General features: G+C 40.7%; 2 protein-coding genes across 2 annotated transcripts; one reads left to right on the forward strand and one right to left on the reverse strand.

Moving 5' to 3' along the window:
* The first annotated feature begins 2,494 nt into the window (after positions 1-2,494).
* On the forward strand, positions 2,495-3,294 carry LOC129753101 (uncharacterized protein K02A2.6-like). Its single transcript, XM_055748903.1, has 2 exons — positions 2,495-2,689; positions 2,770-3,294. Exons 1-2 carry the CDS (start codon positions 2,495-2,497, stop codon positions 3,292-3,294), a joined length of 720 nt encoding a protein of 239 aa, XP_055604878.1.
* Positions 3,295-14,569: 11,275 nt separating this feature from the next.
* LOC129755381 (katanin p60 ATPase-containing subunit A-like 1) lies at positions 14,570-20,191 on the reverse strand. Its single transcript, XM_055751832.1, has 3 exons — positions 20,088-20,191; positions 16,857-17,095; positions 14,570-16,793 (listed from the first exon to the last, which is right to left on the reverse strand). Exons 2-3 carry the CDS (start codon positions 17,040-17,042, stop codon positions 15,312-15,314), a joined length of 1,668 nt encoding a protein of 555 aa, XP_055607807.1. The 5' UTR covers positions 17,043-17,095; positions 20,088-20,191; the 3' UTR covers positions 14,570-15,311.
* Between the last annotated feature and the right edge of the window lie 563 nt (positions 20,192-20,754).

Here is a 20,754-nt window from a genome sequence, read left to right on the forward strand (position 1 = left end):
CTTTTCAAAACTATAAATTTGATAGAAATCCGTTGAGAAACAAGGGAGTTTTAGCAAAAACGGTGTTTGCCGTCATTTGACCGCTCGCGGTATGAATAGGTATATACAAAGTGTCGGAATGTTTAGTGTTAATATCCTCTACAATCGTCTGTCTCGCTTAGCTGACCAAGAGCCGAAACCTTTCGATCCTGCAGAGAAAATATTCGTTCGTGAAGTAGCCATGCAATCAGCTAATTGTGCAGCACTTATATGGAACGAAATATTGAAGGCTTCAGAGGCCGACAATAAGCACTCGCCATACTTCTTCGAGAAGATACGGGATAGTTTGAGTGCTTTATCAAAACGTCGCTTTTACATCACCTTTGTCTGGGTTCCCTCGCATTGCTCGATAGAGGGTAATGAGAAGGCTGACTCTCTGGCAAAGGTGGGGGCGATGGAAGGTGACACGTATCAGCGTGTAATCGCCTTCAACGAATTTTACTTTTTAGTTCGAAAAAACTCTCTTGTCAACTGGCAGCGCAAATGGGACGAGGATGACAAGGGTCGGTGGTTCCATTCGATTATCCCAAAGGTAAGCCTTAAACCATGGTTTAATAGATTGAACTTGAGTCGGGATTTTATTCGTATATTTTCCCGTCTCATGTCTAATCATTGTTTCTTAGACGCGGTACTCTATCGTTTTGATATTGCTGGCAGCAATTTGTGTAGTTGCGGCCAAGGTTACCATGACATCGAGCATATTGTTTGGTCGTGCGAGGTCCATCTTGTCGCTAGAACGAATTTCATAGACTCCCTTCGGGCCCGAGGAAAACCACCCTATGTTCCAGTGAGAGATGTGCTGGCAGTGATAGACTTGGACTACATGTTCGAAATATATCTTTTCCTTAAAGCTATTGATCTTCGTGTATAATTATTTTTATTTTCATATTTCCCTATCTATTTTCATTTCTTTAAAAAAAAAAGTGAACTAGAAGTAAGCAAACTATTGTAAAAAAAAAACAAAAAGAGTTTGGCTCCTTAAAGCCTAAAGGTATGAGCCGTTTCAAATAAAGAATTTACAAAAAAAAAGAGGCCGACAATGAAATTTTTCAGGTTTAGATATTCTGAAGGATGGCAATCTACAGAACTTTCTTGTAGAGTATAGGGTAGTTGCCAATGAGTTGTGCAGCTTCCAAGCAGTGCTGCTACGAAGCGACCGAATTGTTATACCTATTTCATTGAGGAAAAAAGTACTAACAACAGCTCACGAAGGCCATCCCGGTATCGTGATGATGAAGGGTCATCTGAGATCCAACGTGTGGTGGCCCTAAATGGACCAGGCAGTGGAACGATTCGTCAAGCGCCTTGGCAAACTCTGGCGCTTGGTTTTTTGGGTCCACTACTTGAGGGACAGCACTTGTTGGTTGACTCCTACAGCGGGTACATGGAGGTATTGCGGTTACTGGGAAAATTTCTAATCGAGCGACGGCAGCCTTCCGTGCGGTAGGCTAGCCGGAGCAGTAAACACAGTTAAAAAATTCACTCTTACTCACTAATTTCATTGAAAAGTTAAGAAGTAAATTCTTGAATCAATCTTCAAATCATTATTTTGCAAGAGAGGACAAAACATGAAGTCATCGGAATGAAATATTATTATTCTTAGTATTCATTGAGATTGAATTAATTACGAGCGTTAAAATCCCAGACAAAACAAAAAATATTGATCACTATTGAAAACACATTTTTCCATAGCCTGAGAATTAACGAATTTGGCATGACGAAGATTTTTGATGCGATAAATGCGTCTTTGATACTTTATATGCTGGTCGAATTCAATTATGTTGTCGTTAAAATGTAACAAATCGTATATGAGAAGTTAAAAAAAGGAGTTGTGTACGGATAATGATCTATTATAGGAAATAATACCATTCGCATCGCAAAAAATTGGACTGCGCACTCATAACTGCGAAACTTGTGCGATCTGTCAAATCAGTATAAAATCTGTCGGTTTTCTACACGCTAACCGCTTTTCAGTCAAACTTTATACGGATAACTCCGACTGCAAAACATAGCACGAAATCCAACATTCAATGATGATCGCTACCGTGTCGTCGAACTCTAAACTTATTTAAACAACTACAGCGTTTTCTTTTTTTTCGTGAATTTGTCCGCTGATTGACCCCATCGCAAACAGTTTTTTTTATTATTCATTTTTCCGTGATTTTGACCGCTGATTGACCAAGCTCAAGGCAAACACAATTTTTTGTTTTATAAACAATAGATAATCCGATAATAATATTTGGTATACATGTTTGTTTGACAACTTTTTATTAAATCATCTTTAAATGTTTTCCGCTTGTTCATCCGATTTAATTTAAGTCGATAAATAATCCTTATGTAGAACAATGCTCATTTTTTTCTTGAATACTGTAATTTTTTTTACAGTGGTACCCTACGGGAGCCCAAATCAGCTATCGCAGAAATAGAAAAAAAGAGTGGATCAGCAATAGTTGAAATGGAAACAACGACTACGAAAGATGTTAAGCGGGAGTTAATGATCATGTTTAGTTGGTATGGCATTCAATCCTTCTTGAAGGCCGATAACGCGCCACAGATTAGTTCGGATTGTGAGGAATTTCGGGAGTTTTGTTCGACTAACGGAATTAAGCTGCTGAACACCATACCATACTGGCCTCAATCCAACGGAGAGGTAGAAAGGCAAAATCGGTTGATTTTAAAACAATAGAAAGGCAAAATCGGTTGATTTTAAAACGTCTTCGTATCTCACAGGAACTCGGGAAGATTAGGAGAAATGAGCTACGGCTGTACTTACTAACATATCATTCCTCCAAGCATCCAACCACAGGAAAATCTCCAGGAGAAATGATGTTTGGACGTCCGATTAAAAGCAAACTACCGGCCATTTCAAACTTTCCTGAAGACGAAGAAGTGCGCGAGAGAGATGCTCTCATCAAAGAAAAGGGGAGAGATTATAGTGGCAGAAAGCGGCATGCAAAAGAAAGCGATATACGACAGGGGGATGTTGTACTCGCTAAACGGGTGCGCAAAGCGAATAAATTGGACACAGAGTTTTCGAACGAAGAGTTCGTAGTTCAGTGTAAAGAGGGGACTGATACCCTTATACAGTCGAAGCTCACTGGTAAAAAATACAGGCGTAGTTTGACGCACCTGAAGAAGATAGAAGACCAAGAAACCTTACAGGAGACTCACAGCAATGAATTACGAGATTTTCCGGATCTTATGTCGTCAACGGCTCAACATGAATCCGGACCTATGACCAATAAATCATCCTAAGGGATGAAAATCCCAGAAAAAAAATGTTATCTTATTTTAATCGCCGCCGGGATATATTCTTATTTAATTTTTGGCATTTCGGCGAGTTGTGAAAATTCAAGGTAGAATATTTAGAAAGAACATGAAAGTATTATAGGTGGAAAGATCAAAGCTAGAGCGCTTTGGGTAGAAGAAATTGAATAGTTGGTGAAAATGTGAGCAGGGCTTTTGTTTTGTGAACAGCTTTTGAACTACTTGCGTGATTCTTTGCCGCGCGCCTTTTCAATGTTGATAGGAAGCGATGAAGAAACCCATCGCATTCCTACTCACTTTGAAACACGGACGGGTCGAACACATGAGATTGTGTCTGACCGGGCAAAAAATCACCCAAGCAGCGCTCACATGTGCTGTTCTATTGCTAAGCCAATTCTATCGATGCGTGCTTCTTTTTTAGGTACATCGGATGGTTGCTACTTTTTGTTTCGCATATTATCCATCCGATGCCTTACTTTTTTGCCAAATGCATCGTGGTAAATTGTGTTGTAATTTTTGTTATCCCATTTCCCCTCTTCTTTAGCCAAGTGATTCTGTTATCTTATTTTAATCGCCGCCGGGATATACTCTTATTTAATTTTTGGCATTTCGGCGAGTTGTGAAAATTCAAGGTAGAATATTTAGAAAGAACATGGAAGTATTCTACATCGCTTCCTATCAACATTGAAACGGCGCGCGTCAAAGAATCACGCAAGTAGTTCAAAAGCTGTTCACAAAACAAAAGCCCTGCTCACATTTTCACCAACTATTCAATTTCTTCTACCCAAAGCGCTCTAGCTTTGATCTTTCCACCTATAATACTTTCATGTTCTTTCTAAATATTCTACCTTGAATTTTCACAACTCGCCGAAATGCCAAAAATTAAATAAAAAAAAAATAGAAGGTTGACATCCCAAGTAACACAGAAAGTTTTATTAAACTCTACAGAGTTTATTTAAAACTTCAAAATTGGAATTGTTACTTGGAATGGGAAGGATGAAAGCAGCTTGCTGTTAAATTCCTTTAAAAAAAAACTTAAAGTTTGAAGCCATTCAAAGTGTATGCCTCTACTGAAAGAGTGAATGAAACAGTAAAACTAAACAACAACGATGTTGGCAATCGCTAGTACAACTAAAGTCTTGTAAGTATATAAAACCTACCACCCTACCTATTCTTTAAAGGAGGGATGTTTATTTTTATTTACATAGTATTCCGTCTTACGACATAACTTGACGAACATAATTCCTAAAATTCACTCGGTTCATAGCAACCGTTCTCCAATTTCTCGGGCACCCCACGTTCGCCAGATCACGCTCCACTTGGTCTAACCACCTCGCTCGTTGCGCCCCCGCTCGTCTTGTTCCTACCGGATTCGTAGCGAACACCTGTTTTGCCGGCATTCTCGCAACATGTCCCGCCCAGCGTATCCGGCCAGCTTTCACCACCTTCTGGATACTGGGTTCGCCGTAGAGTCGCGCGAGCTCGTGGTTCATCCTTCGCCTCCACACTCCGTTCTCCTGAACGCCGCCAAAGATGGTTCTTAACACTCGTCGCTCGAATACTCCGAGTGTACGCAGGTCCTCCTCGAGCAGTATCCATGTCTCGTGCCCGTAGAGAACAACCGGTCTAATAAGCGTCATATTCAGGTTACACTTCGTGCGAGGGCTAAGTCTTCTCGACCGCAGTTGCTTGTGGAGTCCATAGTAGGCACGACTTCCGCTGATAATTCGCCTCCGGATCTCACGGCTGGTGTCATTGTCTGCGATCACCAGTGAGCCGAGATAGACAAAGTCTTCGACTATCTCCAGCTCGTCGCCGTCGATCGTGACCTTGTTATTACTGGACAAGCGGGTTCGGTCGGTCTCGGATCCGCAGGCCAGCATATACTTCGTCTTGGACGTATTAATCATCAACCCAATCCTTCCTGCTTCGCGTTTCAGTTTGCGGTAGATCTCCTCTGTAGGAAATAATGCACGGTATATAAATCATTTAATTACTATTTTATAATTACAGTGTAAAGCGAGAAAAGAGTCACATAATCGAATAAACTGTGACATACTAAGATTGATTGAGAATGAGAAAGATGAAGCTATACTAATATCACAGGTATATTTCTTATCGCACAGAAAACTCTATCCCTTTTTCACACATAGAAAGCATTACAAAAAGTCGAAGAGAAACCCCAATCCGAAATAACGGCCGAAAAGCGATCATTCTGAAAACTATAGTAGCGACGCACGGACGCGTTTTCGAAAATTTTGTAAGTTGGTTAAATTTTGTCGAAGTGATTGGAGGTGTTTATTTGGAGAGTGCGTTTCGGAAATAGTACTTTTTCGTTTTGGACGGTTCGAGGTGGTTCGAGACACACAGAATTAAAAGTGAATTTAGGAATGGATCTTCGTGGAAGACGCGGTCACGACAATAATGGCGCAGAAAGTGCTCCGCCACGGTAAGTACAAACATCATCGAACAAATAAATGGACCCGAAAAGAAAATGGCGGACAGAAATTTATTTCCCACTCATAGGTCACCATAACTGAAAATTTCTAAAAAAAAAAAAAAAAATAGAATTTATAAAAATGAATCAAGTTTATCAAATCATGGGGTTCTGCCATTTTCTTTTCATTTCAAATTGATTGTACTGACAGTTTAAACAAAAGAAAAAACTTGCATTTGCACTGCCACAACTGAGCGAGAGGTCTCAAGATAGAAATGATGGCAAATAAAAGGAGCGAGAGGACTCCACTGTATGAGCGAGAGGTCTCAAGATAAAAATAACTGGAGCGAGAGGACTCCACTGTCGATTTATTGAGCGAGAGGTCTCTAATATCGACTGTATGAGCGAGAGGTCTCAATTTAATATCATTAAAAAAAATGATTTGAAACACTTGAGCGCGAGGTCTCAAAAATATGTGAATTTGAAAATTTAGTAAGAAAAATAAAATTATAATCAAAACGGAGCGAGAGGACTCCATACTATATTATTTGAGTGAGAGGTCTCAATTTGTGGTTGAATAAATGCTTTAAAAAAAAAAAAAATAGAAAAGTTCCTAATCGTATTTTGAACACAAAATTTGTTTTAAGTTTTTTTTACTTCCCAAATTTTAATATTCTTTACTTTGCTTACTGTTTTATTCAAAGAAGAAGCTTAAAAAGAAAAAGTAATAATGCAATTAATTGAATTAGATTCCAACGACTGATGGCATTGCAAACAGATCATCCACTATTATGTTATTAATGCCAATTTTAACCACTAGTAAAAAGTTTATTTTAAAACTAATCAATTTATATGGGTGTGTTACAGGAAAGTAATTAAAAATAAAGATATGGACACAATGGCCAATGAGCTAGCTGCTGAGAAATCTAAATCAACCACACTTGCTATGGAACTAGAAAAGGCGGGGGAGACCATTAGGTCACTTCAAACCAGTCTAGCTAGACCAGGTCCAGAATCGCAAATTATTGCTGATCAACTTGAGGAACAAAAAGCTAGAACTGCTGAACTTGTAAGGGAGCTAAATGAGGCAAAACAAATGATCAAAGATTTACAGAATAATGGTCGTCATTTGAGAACAGAGACACCCGAAAGCGACTTCAATGTCGGTTTAGGTCCATCAAGCACCCATCGTCGGGGCATGGTGTCCGGACTTGAGGAATCTAGATTCTATTCGTCCATGAATCAAATATCAATCGCATCGATTACATTGCCCGAATGCAAACCTTCTGATGATGGACCCAATATTGAAAGAAACGTGTTCAATGCTTGGAGAGATCTCCTTGAAGATTCCCTAAAATTAGCGGGTGTTACCGATGAGGCAACTCAATATACGGTTTTCAAAGTTAAGGCAGGCCAGCGTCTTTTAGAAATTTACAAAAGTACTCGCTCAACGTCATTGACTCCAGATTTTTTAAGATTTCCCTTTTCAAACGCCATGCATCGTTTAGAAGCACACTTTGCTTCTGATTCTGATGTGATGATGCAGCGACGAAAACTGGCTTTGATTGAGCAGGCTGCGGACGAGACTGACCTGAACTTTGTCATGCGTGTAGGGTCATTGGCACGGATGTGCAACTTTGGCGATGACAAAGAATACACAGAAATCATTAGTACCATAGCAGGTACTGCCAAAAATAAAAATGTGCGGAAAATGGCTCTCGAGATGATGCGAGTCAAAGGAACTTTCCCCGAAATCGTAGATAAAGTCAAAGAAATTGAAACGATTAAACTTAACGAGGAATACTTCAAATTAAAACACGGTAAGAATGAATCTACGATGATAGCTCCAGTTCGTGCTGATTACCCAACGAGAGGAAGGAACTTTCGCGGACATGGTTCAAGCACTTCAAGTCGCTTTGTCCACCAGCGTCAACATGATTCTCGTTTTAAATTTGATACCAACAACAGAGGCTCGTGGAACAGATCTTCATCGAGAACTGCACGTGGTAGCAGTACACGCGGTAGGACTCCATACCGCGGGGTTCCAAATAAAGGCTTCAAAAATTCGTTTATGAATGAGCATGGTGCTGCCTCAAATCTCCAAGGCAATAATGCAGACATCAAATCGAATAAATGCGTTAGGTGTGATAGTGTATTCCATGATCCTGAAGAATGTCCATCAAGAGACTTGGACTGTTATAAATGCGGTCGTTTTGGTCACATCGCACGTGCTTGCCACAATTTTCAAACTGACCCATCAGCAGAGAACTACGATTCAACCGGCGCTCCAAGAAGAATTGCTGTAGTGGAAAAGTCCGTAAATTCAACATCTCCGGCCGATTATGTAGGTGACAACATTGAGTAATCTAAAAAAAAAAAAGAACACATCAATTAATTATATTAAATTCATTTGCTTTGGTTTTTTTCAAATTCATAATAGTTTTTTGAAATATTTTATCTAAACAATAATATTTATATTTTTGTGTTCTTTAAATTTCTAAATAAATGAATCAACACAAATATGACTTACAGTATTTTCAATCTACAGACAAACACACATTGTCCTGACTTAAGCTCAGGTAATCTTATGGCCAACGTTTATACTGGTTTGGATGATGGTATGATTAATGCGCAGGTAGCAGGTATGTCGATCCAATTTTTGATAGATTCTGGTGCCCAGGTCAATACAGTATCGAAAAGTATGTTCGATGCATTGTGTGCAGGAGACGGTTTTAAAGAAAACCTTTTCAATGTTTGTTCAAAATCTGATCGTTCCCTAAGAGCATATGCATCAGCCAGCGAAATCAAAGTATATTCTACGTTTGAAGCGCCGTTGTTTATATCTATCGAAAGACCTCTGTATATCGAAAAATTTTATGTTGTTCAGGCACACCAGGCCCTGCTTAGTAGAACAACAGCGCAACGATACAGCGTTCTAATGCTCGGATTACAAGTTCCGATAATCGAAAAAATCGGTGCTAAAATCTCGAAGCCAGGGGCTGGTGAGATTGCGGCAGTTACTGAGGATGAGGAATTTCCAAAATTCAATATTCCTCCTGTAAAAATCGAATATGATAGGCACAGAGCACCATGTCGAAATGTTTTTATGAACATTCCCATGGCAGTAAAACAATTGGTGGAACAACGACTGCAAAAGCTGGTGTCAGCTAAAATTATCGAGCCAGTTACTCCGGACATGGACTGCAGGTTCTGTTCATCCATGATAGTAGTGCCTAAAGGCAAACAGGATATTCGTCTGGTAATCGACCTTCGTGGCCCCAATAAGTATATATTTCGAACACCATTTGAAATGCCGACACTCGAGAAGATCTTGGCAGAACTTGATGGTGCCACTTGGTTTTCAACCATTGATCTTTCGAACGCGTACTATCATATTGAGCTTGAAGAAGGATCACGACACCTCACAAACTTTGCTACAGAGTTTGGTATGTTTCGCTGTGTCAGACTTCCCTTCGGACTAACGAATGCACCGGACATCTTTCAAGAGGTGCTGCAGTGTAAAATTTTGGAAGGTTGTCAGGGCTGCAAAAATTATCAAGATGACATCTTGGTATTCGGTAAGTCCAAGGCCGAACATGACGAGAGACTTGCAGCAGTTCGAAGAAAACTTTCTGAACATAACGTTAAAATCAACGACTCGAAATCTGTTTATGGAAGTCAATCGGTGAAATTTCTCGGGTTCAGGTTAACTGCTGACGGTTGGGAAGTTGAAAGCGAGAAGTTAGATGCTATTCGAAATTTTCGTCGACCTACAAACTGCGCAGAGGTTAAGAGTTTTCTCGGATTGGTAACGTTTGCAGACCGATTTATCGTTCACAGGGCCACAAATACAGAAAAACTTAGAGCCCTTGCTGGTTCTGATACGTTTTATTGGACTCAACTCGAAGAAAGAGAATTCAAATACCTTCAGTACAACGCTCTGGAAAAAATAAAGAAACTGGGCTACTATTGTAAGACAGATCGAATTGAACTCTATGTAGACGCCTCTTTAGTCGGGCTAGGAGCTGTGCTAGTTCAAGTTAATAACGAAGGAATCCCTCGTATACTAGCGTGTGCTTCAAAAGCTTTAACACCTACAGAACAAAAGTACCCCCAAACACAGCGGGAAGCATTAGCTGTTGTTTGGGGTGTAGAAAGATTTGGTTACTATTTGATGGGTCGCTCATTCGTTATACGTACAGACGCGGAAGCCAATGAATATATATTCAACGGCCAGCATCGCATCGGAAAGCGTGCTACTTCACGCGCAGAAGCATGGGCGCTACGTCTTCAACCGTTTGATTTTACCGTCGAACGGGTGACCGGAGAAAGCAATGTGGCAGACGCTTTATCAAGACTAATTAAAGACGCTAGAGAGGCAGTACCGTTTGAAGAAGACAACGGAAGTCATTATTTATTCTCTCTTGATAGTGGCTTAATGGAAATATCTCTAAATGAAATCGAATTTTCCACCGAACAAGATAACGAACTGCAACTGGTTCTGACGCACTTGAACTCCAATAAGTGGCCTCCTCTATTGAAAGATTTCGCTCCTCACAGAATAAGTATCCATCATATCGGTTCGTTGCTATACAAAGATGACAGAATTATTTTGCCGAAAGCTCTTAGAATAAAAGCACTGTCCTCAGCACACGCCGGGCACATTGGTGAAGTGGCGATGAAACGAGTACTAAGGCAATATTTCTGGTGGCCGTGCATGTCCAAAGAAGCGGAGTTGTTTGTTAAAAGATGTAAAACTTGCACTATGTTATCAAAGAAAAACCCACCCATACCAATTTCTAGTCGGGTCCTACCAGATGGGCCTTGGGAAGAGTTGCAAATAGATTTTCTCTCGATACCCGGATTTGGGACAGGAGAATTTCTGGTAATTGTTGATACTCACTCGAGATACTTATCTGTCTGCGAAATGCGCCGTACAGATGCTGAGAGTACCAATGCTGCATTATGCGATGTATTCAAGTTGTGGGGCTTACCTAAAGTTATCCAGAGTGATAACGGACCACCATTCCAAAGCACTGCATTTTGCAACTTTTGGAAAGAGAAAGCAGTCATAGTCCGTAAATCGATTCCATTATGTCCACAAAGTAATGGCTGTGTAGAACGACAGAACCAAGGAATCATCAAAGCTTTGGCTGCATCTAAGATTGAAGCGTCTAACTGGAGAGTCGCCCTACATAAGTATGTGCATAACCACAACACGCTGATTCCACATGCAAGACTCAACGTTACACCATTCGAGTTGCTTGTTGGTTGGAAATTCCGGGGAACATTTCCTTCTCTTTGGCATACGAATAAATCTGAGTCCTTGAATAGAGATGAGGTAAAAGATCGTGATACCGAATCCAAATTTGCTAGCAAATCGTATGCGGACAGTCGAAGAGGCGCTAAAGAGTCGGACCTGCAAGTAGGAGACAAAGTTTTATTAGCACAAAACAAGAAAAGCAAAACGGATCCAAATTTCTCGGCCGATTACTATCATATAGTTGCGAAACAAGGAGGCAAGGTGGTGGTTATGAGCAAAAATGGAATTCAATATACTAGAAAAATCGATGATCTTAAGAAAGCTGACTTGTTGGATAACACAAACTTAACGTCAAGTTCTGAAGCTGCATACAATTATCAACCTGATTTCGACGCAGAGCAACAATCTCCTTCGAAAGAACTAAGAAGTCGTAAAAGTCTGAAAAAACCTAGTCGTTTTGACGATCAATACGTGTATGCAATATTTCATTGACCAACAAGTAAGTAATCGTTCCGTTTAGATAACATTGATTTGTTCACAACCAACAACTCACATTATTTCACTCAGTAATTTCTGATTCTCTATACATAGTATTTACCTGATTCTGCTTCATTTTTTTCAGCACGTCAATCTCAATCTCATGAGTGAACCGGCAGGTTGTAATAAAATTAGATCCAAGAACAAGAGTAAAATAAAATTATAAAACTTATCCGCAATCACATAACAAAAACGAATGAAAACAAACTCGGAGTGAAGTTTGAAAATGTAAATAAAACCAAGTTGATTTATTGATGTTGGTTTGGATGATTTGTTGAACTGGTAATACACTAATAAAAAAACACTCTAAATAATCACGCGTTCCGTTCACAACCATATTCTGTCAAGTTAAATTAAATTAAAATATTAGAATAGAGTTCAAGAGTGGAGTTGAGGGGTATTGTAGGAAATAATGCACGGTATATAAATCATTTAATTACTATTTTATAATTACAGTGTAAAGCGAGAAAAGAGTCACATAATCGAATAAACTGTGACATACTAAGATTGATTGAGAATGAGAAAGATGAAGCTATACTAATATCACAGGTATATTTCTTATCGCACAGAAAACTCTATCCCTTTTTCACACATAGAAAGCATTACAAAAAGTCGAAGAGAAACCCCAATCCGAAATAACGGCCGAAAAGCGATCATTCTGAAAACTATAGTAGCGACGCACGGACGCGTTTTCGAAAATTTTGTAAGTTGGTTAAATTTTGTCGAAGTGATTGGAGGTGTTTATTTGGAGAGTGCGTTTCGGAAATAGTACTTTTTCGTTTTGGACGGTTCGAGGTGGTTCGAGACACACAGAATTAAAAGTGAATTTAGGAATGGATCTTCGTGGAAGACGCGGTCACGACATCCTCCACCGCCGTAGATGATCTGCCGACTATATCAATGTCATCGGCAAAGCAGATAAGTTGACTGGATCTGTTGAAAATCGTGCCCCGCATTTCGCCCACCGCTCGTCGAATAACACCTTCTAGCGCCACGTTGAACATCATGCAGGATAGACCATCACCTTGTCGAAGCCCCCTGCGCGATTCGAATAAACTTGACAATTCACCCGAGATCCACACACAGCACTGCGTTCCATCCACCGTCGCCTTGATCAGTCTGATCAGCTTCCCGGAAAAGCCGTTCTCGTCCATGATTTTCCATAGCTCGTTACGGTCGATCGTGTCGTATGCGGCTTTGAAGTCGATGAATAGATGGTGCGTAGGGACTTGGTGTTCCCGGCATTTTTGGAGGATTTGCCGTAATGTGAATATCTGGTTCGTCGTTGACCGTCCTTCCATGAAGCCGGCCTGATGACTTCCCACGAATCTGTTTGCTTGTGGCGTTAGGCGGCGGAGTAGGATTCGGGACAGCACTTTGTAGGCAGCATTGGGGACAGTGATCGCTCGGTAGTTCTCACAGTCCAATTTGTCGCCCTTCTTGTAGATGGGGCATATTACCCCCTCCTTCCACTCCTCCGGGATTATCAACCGGTGTAGGCAATCGGCCAACCTGTCCGGGCCCATTATGATGAGTTCAGCTGCGATGCCATCCTTCCCAGCCGACTTGTTTCTATTCAGCTGGCGAATGGCTTCCTTAACTTCACTCATCGTTGGGAGTGGCTCCTCTTCGTCGTTGGCTACGCCGGCGATGTACCTTCCCCCACCATCTGGATCTCCTGCATGTGCGCCGTTCGAAGTGCTGCTTCCACCTTTTGATCACCTCACGATTGTCCGTCAGGATACCCCCGTCCTTATCCCGGCACATTTCGGCTTGCGGCACGAAGCCTTTGCGGGATGCGTTAAGTTTCTGATAGAACTTTCGTGTTTCTTGGGAACGATGCAGCTGCTCCAGCTCCTCGAGCTCCTCCTCCTCCAGGCGGCGCTTTTTCTCCTGGAAAAGTCGGACTCGCTGCCTCTTCCGCTGTCGATGATTTTCCACATTTCGACGGGTGCCTCTCTGCACTACTGCCGCCCGCGCGGCATTCTCTTCGCCCATCACCCTCCTACATTCCTCGTCGAACCAGTCGTTCCATCGAGATCGCTCCACATAACCGATGACGTTCTCCGCAGCACTGTTTATGGCTGTTTTGATGGTATCCTAACAGTCCTCGAGAGGGGCTTCGTCAAGCTCGGCCTCTGCCGGCAGCGCTGCCGCGACCTCAGGTTGCTTCAGTTGCGCGATATTTAACCGAGGCGGGCGCCGGTTTCGCGTGTTGTTCACTACGGAAATTTTTGGGCGCATCTTCACCATCACCAGATAATGGTCCGACTCGATGTTGGCGCCCCGACAGGATCTGACGTCGATGATGTCCGAGAAGTGCCGGCTGTCAATCAAAACGTGGTCGATCTCTGATTGCGTTTGGTACGGTGATCTCCAGGTGTACTTGTGTGGGAGGCGGTGCTGAAAAAAGGTACTACGTACGGCCATTCGTTTGGAGGCGACGAAATCAATAAGTCTGAGGCCGTTTTCGTTGGTCAGCTGGTGAGGGATGAATCATCCTAAAAGGATGAAAATCCTTATAAAAAAAACTATTCTTTAAAAAAAATCGACGTTATAGGGACTCCCTTTATCAGGCCTTAGGGCAGCTCACTTAGGAATAGGAAATCGAAGGGCGTTAGAACTCTAAGGAAAACCCTAATCATGTACTTCTCGACTTTATTTAACATATGCTACAACAATTCTTCGGTATATGCGCAAAACTAGTAATGACCAGATGGTTTCGGAACGTTTTAGCCCTGGTTGTCGCTGTCGAAGACGGCGGAGCAACGACTGAAGTGATGCTACTGCTGACCAACTACTCTGTCGGTCCAATTCGGACCGGAAACCGAATTTTCCTTCCGTGAATCTCAATGGCGAGGACGAATGAGCGGGTTGGGGACCTTGTTGATCTATACAGAGGTTGATCGACGTATGACCGTCCGAAAGATAACTAACGATCGGGACTGACACCGATCCTGATTCCCAAGGGACCAAGGACAAATGTTGGCATAACAAATCGCACATAAAAACTATTTTAAAAAATTTATTAATAAAATTAATCCTTAATCTTATAAGCTTTATATTTCTAACCGATTAATGGTTTAGTTAGTGTTCCGAATAAACATCAGCGTTCGCACACATTTGATATTCGCGATAGATGATTGTTTCGAACCGTTTCCGGTTGGATATCATCTTAATTAGTAGGTAAATATCTCAAAGGATCATTTTTTAATTATTTTATTTGAAAAGTACACTCTTCGTACGGGGTACTTTTTTGTTGTTGTGTGATTCAGTCATGCTTCGGATTTAAAGTGTGTAGAGCGACAAAAAGCGTATCATAAATTGATTTGAAGTTGATCTTTTCTCACTTTCTCACTATGAATCTTCTGTTGCTTGTTAAATTATAATGTGTATGATTTATTGTAACTTTTTCTGCTTGATGATGACGGCATTTGCCAGGAGTAAAAGAAGAAGTTAGATTAAAAAAATATAGAAACGAATAAAACATGCAGTTCAAGGTAGTTGGAGTCAACGACCTCTGTTGGATACAGTTTCAAAATAAAGACGACGACGCGTAGCTCTAAATACAAATTTTGGGCAAAAGTACTGTTCCAAAAACGGAGGAATAAAAAATAAACTAAAACGACGAATAGAATAAAACGAAAGCATTCGAGTTTGAGACTCGATGATGGCTGCATGGCGACGGAGGGAAAAAAATCAGCAGAGAGATGAGATGACTATTGCACACGATACGATTCCAGTCGGCTGTTGTTTGCAGAAGCAGCATCACGATGAACCGAACTCCTTCATCCACTGTTGGTACTTGATGAGATCGTCCTTGGAGACACTCTTGTTGCACTTGGCAATTGCCTCGGTAAAGTCTTGATTGGATACGGGAAGATCCAGCTCCTCCTTGGCAAGTTGTCGGATTTGTTCGGGTTTGAGGCCAGCAATTTTTCTTCGCATCGACATCATACTGGCGTCGCGGCAAACGTTGGTGATGTCCGCACCCGAATAGCCATCGAGACGGCTAGCGATATGTTGGAGTTCAACGGATTCGTCGACTTTTACTTCACGGAGGTTGATTTTGAGCAGTGCCTCGCGACCTTCTCTGTTGGGTAGCGGGATGTAGATTCGTTTTTCTAACCGTCGCCGCAGGGCCTCGTCGATGTCCCAGGGGAAGTTGGTGGCCGCTAGGACCATCACGATTTTGGTGGCTTCGTCATTGGAGACGCCATCCATTTGTACTAGCAGTTCGGATTTCACACGTCGGGAGGCTTCGTGTTCCGATTCCGAACCACGGCGCGAGCAGAGAGAGTCAATCTCGTCGATAAATATGGTACTAGGTGCATAGAAGCGGGCCATTTCGAACAGTAGTCGGACCAGCTTCTCCGATTCTCCTCTGTATTTGGAAGTCAGTGTTGATGATGATACGTTGAAGAAGGTGGTTCCACATTCGGTGGCAACGGCCTTTGCCAGCATGGTTTTTCCGGTTCCAGGAGGGCCAACCATGAGCACACCCTTCCAAGGTCGTCGGATGCCTTTGAAGTAGTCGGGCATCCACATCGGAAGAACCACTGCCTCCTCCAGCAGTCGTTTGGCTTCGTGCAGATCGGCAATGTCGTCCCAGTGGATGTTGGGATTCTTCTGTAGAATATCACGTTCGAGCATATCGACTAGATCCACATCGGAATGGCTGGCAGGTTCGAACTTACGCTCCGGTTCCTGCTCTTCCTGATCTTCCTTATCATCGTCATTCTTCTCTTTATCACTTTTTTCGCCTTTGCTGCCGTCACTTCCAGCATCGGCTGCTGTAGTCGCTGATCCAGCTTTGGCCTTATTTCTCGGGAGGGTTCCACCTCCGGATTTGCCATTAACTGCGCGACCGCCTGTATTTGAAATTGTTTTGCGACCGGAAATGGCCGACGATGTGGCCGATTTCGTCACAGCATTCTTGCGATTGACTTCCGCCTTTCGATTCAGTGCTGTTCCGGAACGGGTCTGATTACGGGAAGCTAGCGTTCTACCTGGAGGAACACTATGATCTGGTGGAGGTCCCCATACATCTGGGTCCCGATTCGGATGCGGGGGAGTCCAAACGTCCGGATCAGCTCGGAACCAAGCGGCTGGATCTTTGCTAGCAGTTTCGTGCAGCGGAGTACGAATTCTGGCCTGTAGCGGTGCATTCTGAAGGTCCATGGTAATTTCTGCCAACGTTTTCTGAATCAACTTCATCTGATTGTATTCCTTGTTGATCTCTTGTTGAATCTACAACGAAAAATCAAGGGTTAAACAATGTTTTCTAACAATTCTATCGATCCAAACACCCACCAGTGTCCATTTGCCCTTGCGTATCGGTTCCGAGATGCCGACCAGAAGTTTTCGCAACATCTGCAGCACACCCTCGTAGTAGATCCCAGCGGAATCGTAATTGCCCATGACGGCCATCTCCCGGGCTAGTTTGGTGTTCTCGCAGATCTCCGACGTCGCTAGTCCGGCCATCGCGGCGAGGGTCATTCCTTGACCCTGAGATTAGCTGACGTTAGACAAGATTTTAGCAATGGGGCTTTCTGGGAAATTGGAAATAGAAAATAACAAAAATTAGAAACTGACATGAAATTTTTATCAAAATTTTCGGTTGAATTTTTTTTTCTTTTTCACCTGAGTGTATGCTAGTCAGATTTCGAAATCAGATTGAAATTTGAAATTCAGATTTCAGATTCAGTTTCAGATTTTAGATTTTAGATTTTAGATTTTAGATTCAGATTTCAGATTCAGATTTCAGATTTCAAATTTTAGATTCAGATTCAGATTTCAGATTCAGATTTCAGATTCAGAGTCAGATTTCAGATTCAGATTTCAGATTTCAGATTTCAGATTCAGATTTCAGATTCAGATTTCAGACTCAGATTTCAGATTCAGATTTCAGATTCAGATTTCAGATTCAGATTTCAGATTCAGATTTCAGATTCAGATTTCAGATTCAGATTTCAGATTCAGATTTCAGATTCAGATTTCAGATTCAGATTTCAGATTCAGATTTCAGATTCAGATTTCAGATTCAGATTTCAGATTCAGATTTCAGATTCAGATTTCAGATTTCAGATTCAGATTTCAGATTCAGATTTCAGATTCAGATTTCAGATTCAGATTTCAGATTCAGATTTCAGATTCAGATTTCAGATTCAGATTTCAGATTCAGATTTCAGATTCAGATTTCAGATTCAGATTTCAGATTCAGATTTCAGATTCAGATTTCAGATTCAGATTTCAGATTCAGATTTCAGATTCAGATTTCAGATTCAGATTTCAGATTCAGATTTCAGATTCAGATTTCAGATTCAGATTTCAGATTCAGATTTCAGATTCAGATTTCAGATTCAGATTTCAGATTCAGATTTCAGATTCAGATTTCAGAATCAGATTTCAGATTCAGATTTCAGATTCAGATTTCAGATTCAGATTTCAGATTCAGATTTCAGATTCAGATTTCAGATTCAGATTTCAGATTCAGATTTCAGATTCAGATTTCAGATTCAGATTTCAGATTCAGATTTCAGATTCAGATTTCAGATTCAGATTTCAGATTCAGATTTCAGATTCAGATTTCAGATTCAGATTTCAGATTCAGATTTCAGATTCAGATTTCAGATTCAGATTTCAGATTCAGATTTCAGATTCAGATTTCAGATTCAGATTTCAGATTCAGATTTCAGATTCAGATTTCAGATTCAGATTTCAGATTCAGATTTCAGATTCAGATTTCAGATTCAGATTTCAGATTCAGATTTCAGATTCAGATTTCAGATTCAGATTTCAGATTCAGATTTCAGATTCAGATTTCAGATTCAGATTCAGAATTCAGATTCAGCTTTCAGATGCAGATTTCAGATTCAGATTCAGATTTCAGATTCAGATTTCAGATTCAGATTTCAGATTCAGATTTCAGATTCAGATTTCAGATTCAGATTTCAGATTCTGATTTCAGATTCAGATTTCAGATTCAGATTTCAGATTCAGATTTCAGATTCAGATTTCAGATTCAGATTTCAGATTCAGATTTCAGATTCAGATTTCAGATTCAGATTTCAGATTCAGATTTCAGATTCAGATTTCAGATTCAGATTTCAGATTCAGATTTCAGATTCAGATTTCAGATTCAGATTTCAGATTCAGATTTCAGATTCAGATTTCAGATTCAGATTTCAGATTCAGATTTCAGATTCAGATTTCAGATTCAGATTTCAGATTCAGATTTCAGATTCAGAGTTTTGATTCAGATTTCAGATTCAGATTTCAGATATAGATTTCAGATTTCAGATTTCAGATTTCAGATTTCAGATTTCAGATTTCAGATTTCAGATTCAGATTTCAGATTCAGATTTCAGATTCAGATTTCAGATTCAGATTTCAGATTCAGATTTCAGATTCAGATTTCCGATTCAGTTTTTAGATTCAGATTCAGATTTCAGATTCAGTTTCCAGTTTCAGAATTCCAGTTCAGATTTCAGATTCAAGTTTCAGATTTTAGATTGATATTGAGATTTCAATAATATTGAAAAGATCAGTTATTTTTCATCATTCCTGCATTATTTTTGTTAAAGTGCAAAAGAAGAATAAATGTTTATTGCAATGAAATTAATTCAACTCCCTTTTTTTAGTGTAATTGCTAACGTAGACCTTGATAAGCTCGAAGTGAGAATTAAAATCTCGTTAAAAGGCTTATTTTTTTTTTTGAATTATTGCATCCCTATACTTTTTACTATCAAAAACAAATTTCAAGGTAATACTGGCGTAGAATCCATCCGATCAATTTTCCATAAATTTATGCACAAAACTCAACCTTCTATCGGCAAAATAGCAGCAGCAGCTTACATCATCATCGTCTTATCCAGAGGCGCGGGTATACAATATTAATTTGATACCGTGCACGCGTTCTACCAAAGACTATTTGCGCTAGATGAGGCAATACCGGCTCAATGTTTTAGAGAAGACTGCTGGCTGACTGATCAGTCTGTCAATATTTGCCCCGAACAAGTTCAACAACTCGTCAACAGGTCGTTTTGTTTGGAAAATTTTACGACCGGACAGAATTTTGAGCCCACACACTCGGACAAAAAAAAACGTCTAAAACTGCACGTAATCGTGTCTGGTCACACCTTGATCAAGTCTTGGGGAGCTGCTGGCTTAAAGTTTATAAATGCTTCTGGGAAGCTATGCCGAAATTTTAAGTAGGTTTTTGGTCGCGAAAGTTTCGCTTGACACCTCCTCCTCTTTTCGAGTCATTTGAAGTTCAAAAAAGGGAACCAAGATCACAACTTCTGAACTGATCTTAAGCTTAAGCTAAGAAAATTTGTCACCGAAGACGACCGACGACAGTTTCTTCGAGTAGGAAGCAATTTCTCACAGGTCTTGAACTCTCCTTTCAGTTAGGTTTTTTTCTGCTCAGTTTAAATCTCCTACTTAGTTCTTCAACTGGGGTGCGGAATTGGCAGCAGCAGTTCGTGTCAAAAGATTTACTACTGCTTAGCTGTGGGTTGAACGTCGCAAAACTCATAATACTTTCATCACTTCCATCCGGCCTTAGACTCTTAAACCGAGCAGCTGGTTCCTAGATGCGTTGACAACAGCTTAGAGGTTATGATACCAATGAGAGAGAAAAAAAACTAAACATTCAAGTGGAAATTAAGCGGGAAAAACAACTAAACAGCTTTGCGTTAACTGGTTTCTTCTTCTGTCCGGACTCCGAAGTGAATTGCAACTGTGCCAGCCTACAAGTACTCACACCTTGGGTATTTTTCATCTCGTCTTCTACTCGGTAATTATCTAACCTCCTGTAAGTCTGAGCAAGTTTCCTCCTGTCCCACACGGAGCCAGTAGTGTGACAAGATTGCCAAGCGATAGAGCACTTACTTCCCGACCCTTTGCTTCCGATACAATTTTTTTTAAATATTTATAAAAATTTGAAAAAAAAAACACTCGACTCCTAAGTAATTTTTAAATATGAATTTTTATCCGATTTCTGGAATTGTTCTCAACTGCAGAATGAGAAGCTCGTTGATCAAGGGTTTGTCAGCTCGTCATTAGTGAATCAGTTCAAATTACTATCTGGTGATGTTGCTGAAGCAGTAAGTATACTTTTCAGCCCATAAGGTGATGACATCTTAGGTGCCATATGAGACAATTTCATACAGCAGCTCTTTCGAAAGAAATAAAACTCCTCGTGCAA

Source organism: Uranotaenia lowii, chromosome 3 (genome assembly GCF_029784155.1).
Source record: "Uranotaenia lowii strain MFRU-FL chromosome 3, ASM2978415v1, whole genome shotgun sequence".
Taxonomy (NCBI): Eukaryota; Metazoa; Arthropoda; class Insecta; order Diptera; family Culicidae; genus Uranotaenia; species Uranotaenia lowii.

Excerpts from the sequence above, each read along its gene's own strand:
- LOC129755381 (XM_055751832.1), bottom strand. The coding sequence starts at position 17,042 with ATGACCCTCGCCGCGATGGCCGGACTAGCGACGTCGGAGATCTGCGAG. Across the intron at positions 16,794-16,856 it reads GCAAGGGCAAATGGACACTG|ATTCAACAAGAGATCAACAA; the intron begins GTGGGTGTTTGG and ends TTTTCGTTGTAG.
- LOC129753101 (XM_055748903.1), top strand. The coding sequence starts at position 2,495 with ATGGAAACAACGACTACGAAAGATGTTAAGCGGGAGTTAATGATCATG. Across the intron at positions 2,690-2,769 it reads GGCCTCAATCCAACGGAGAG|GAACTCGGGAAGATTAGGAG; the intron begins GTAGAAAGGCAA and ends CGTATCTCACAG.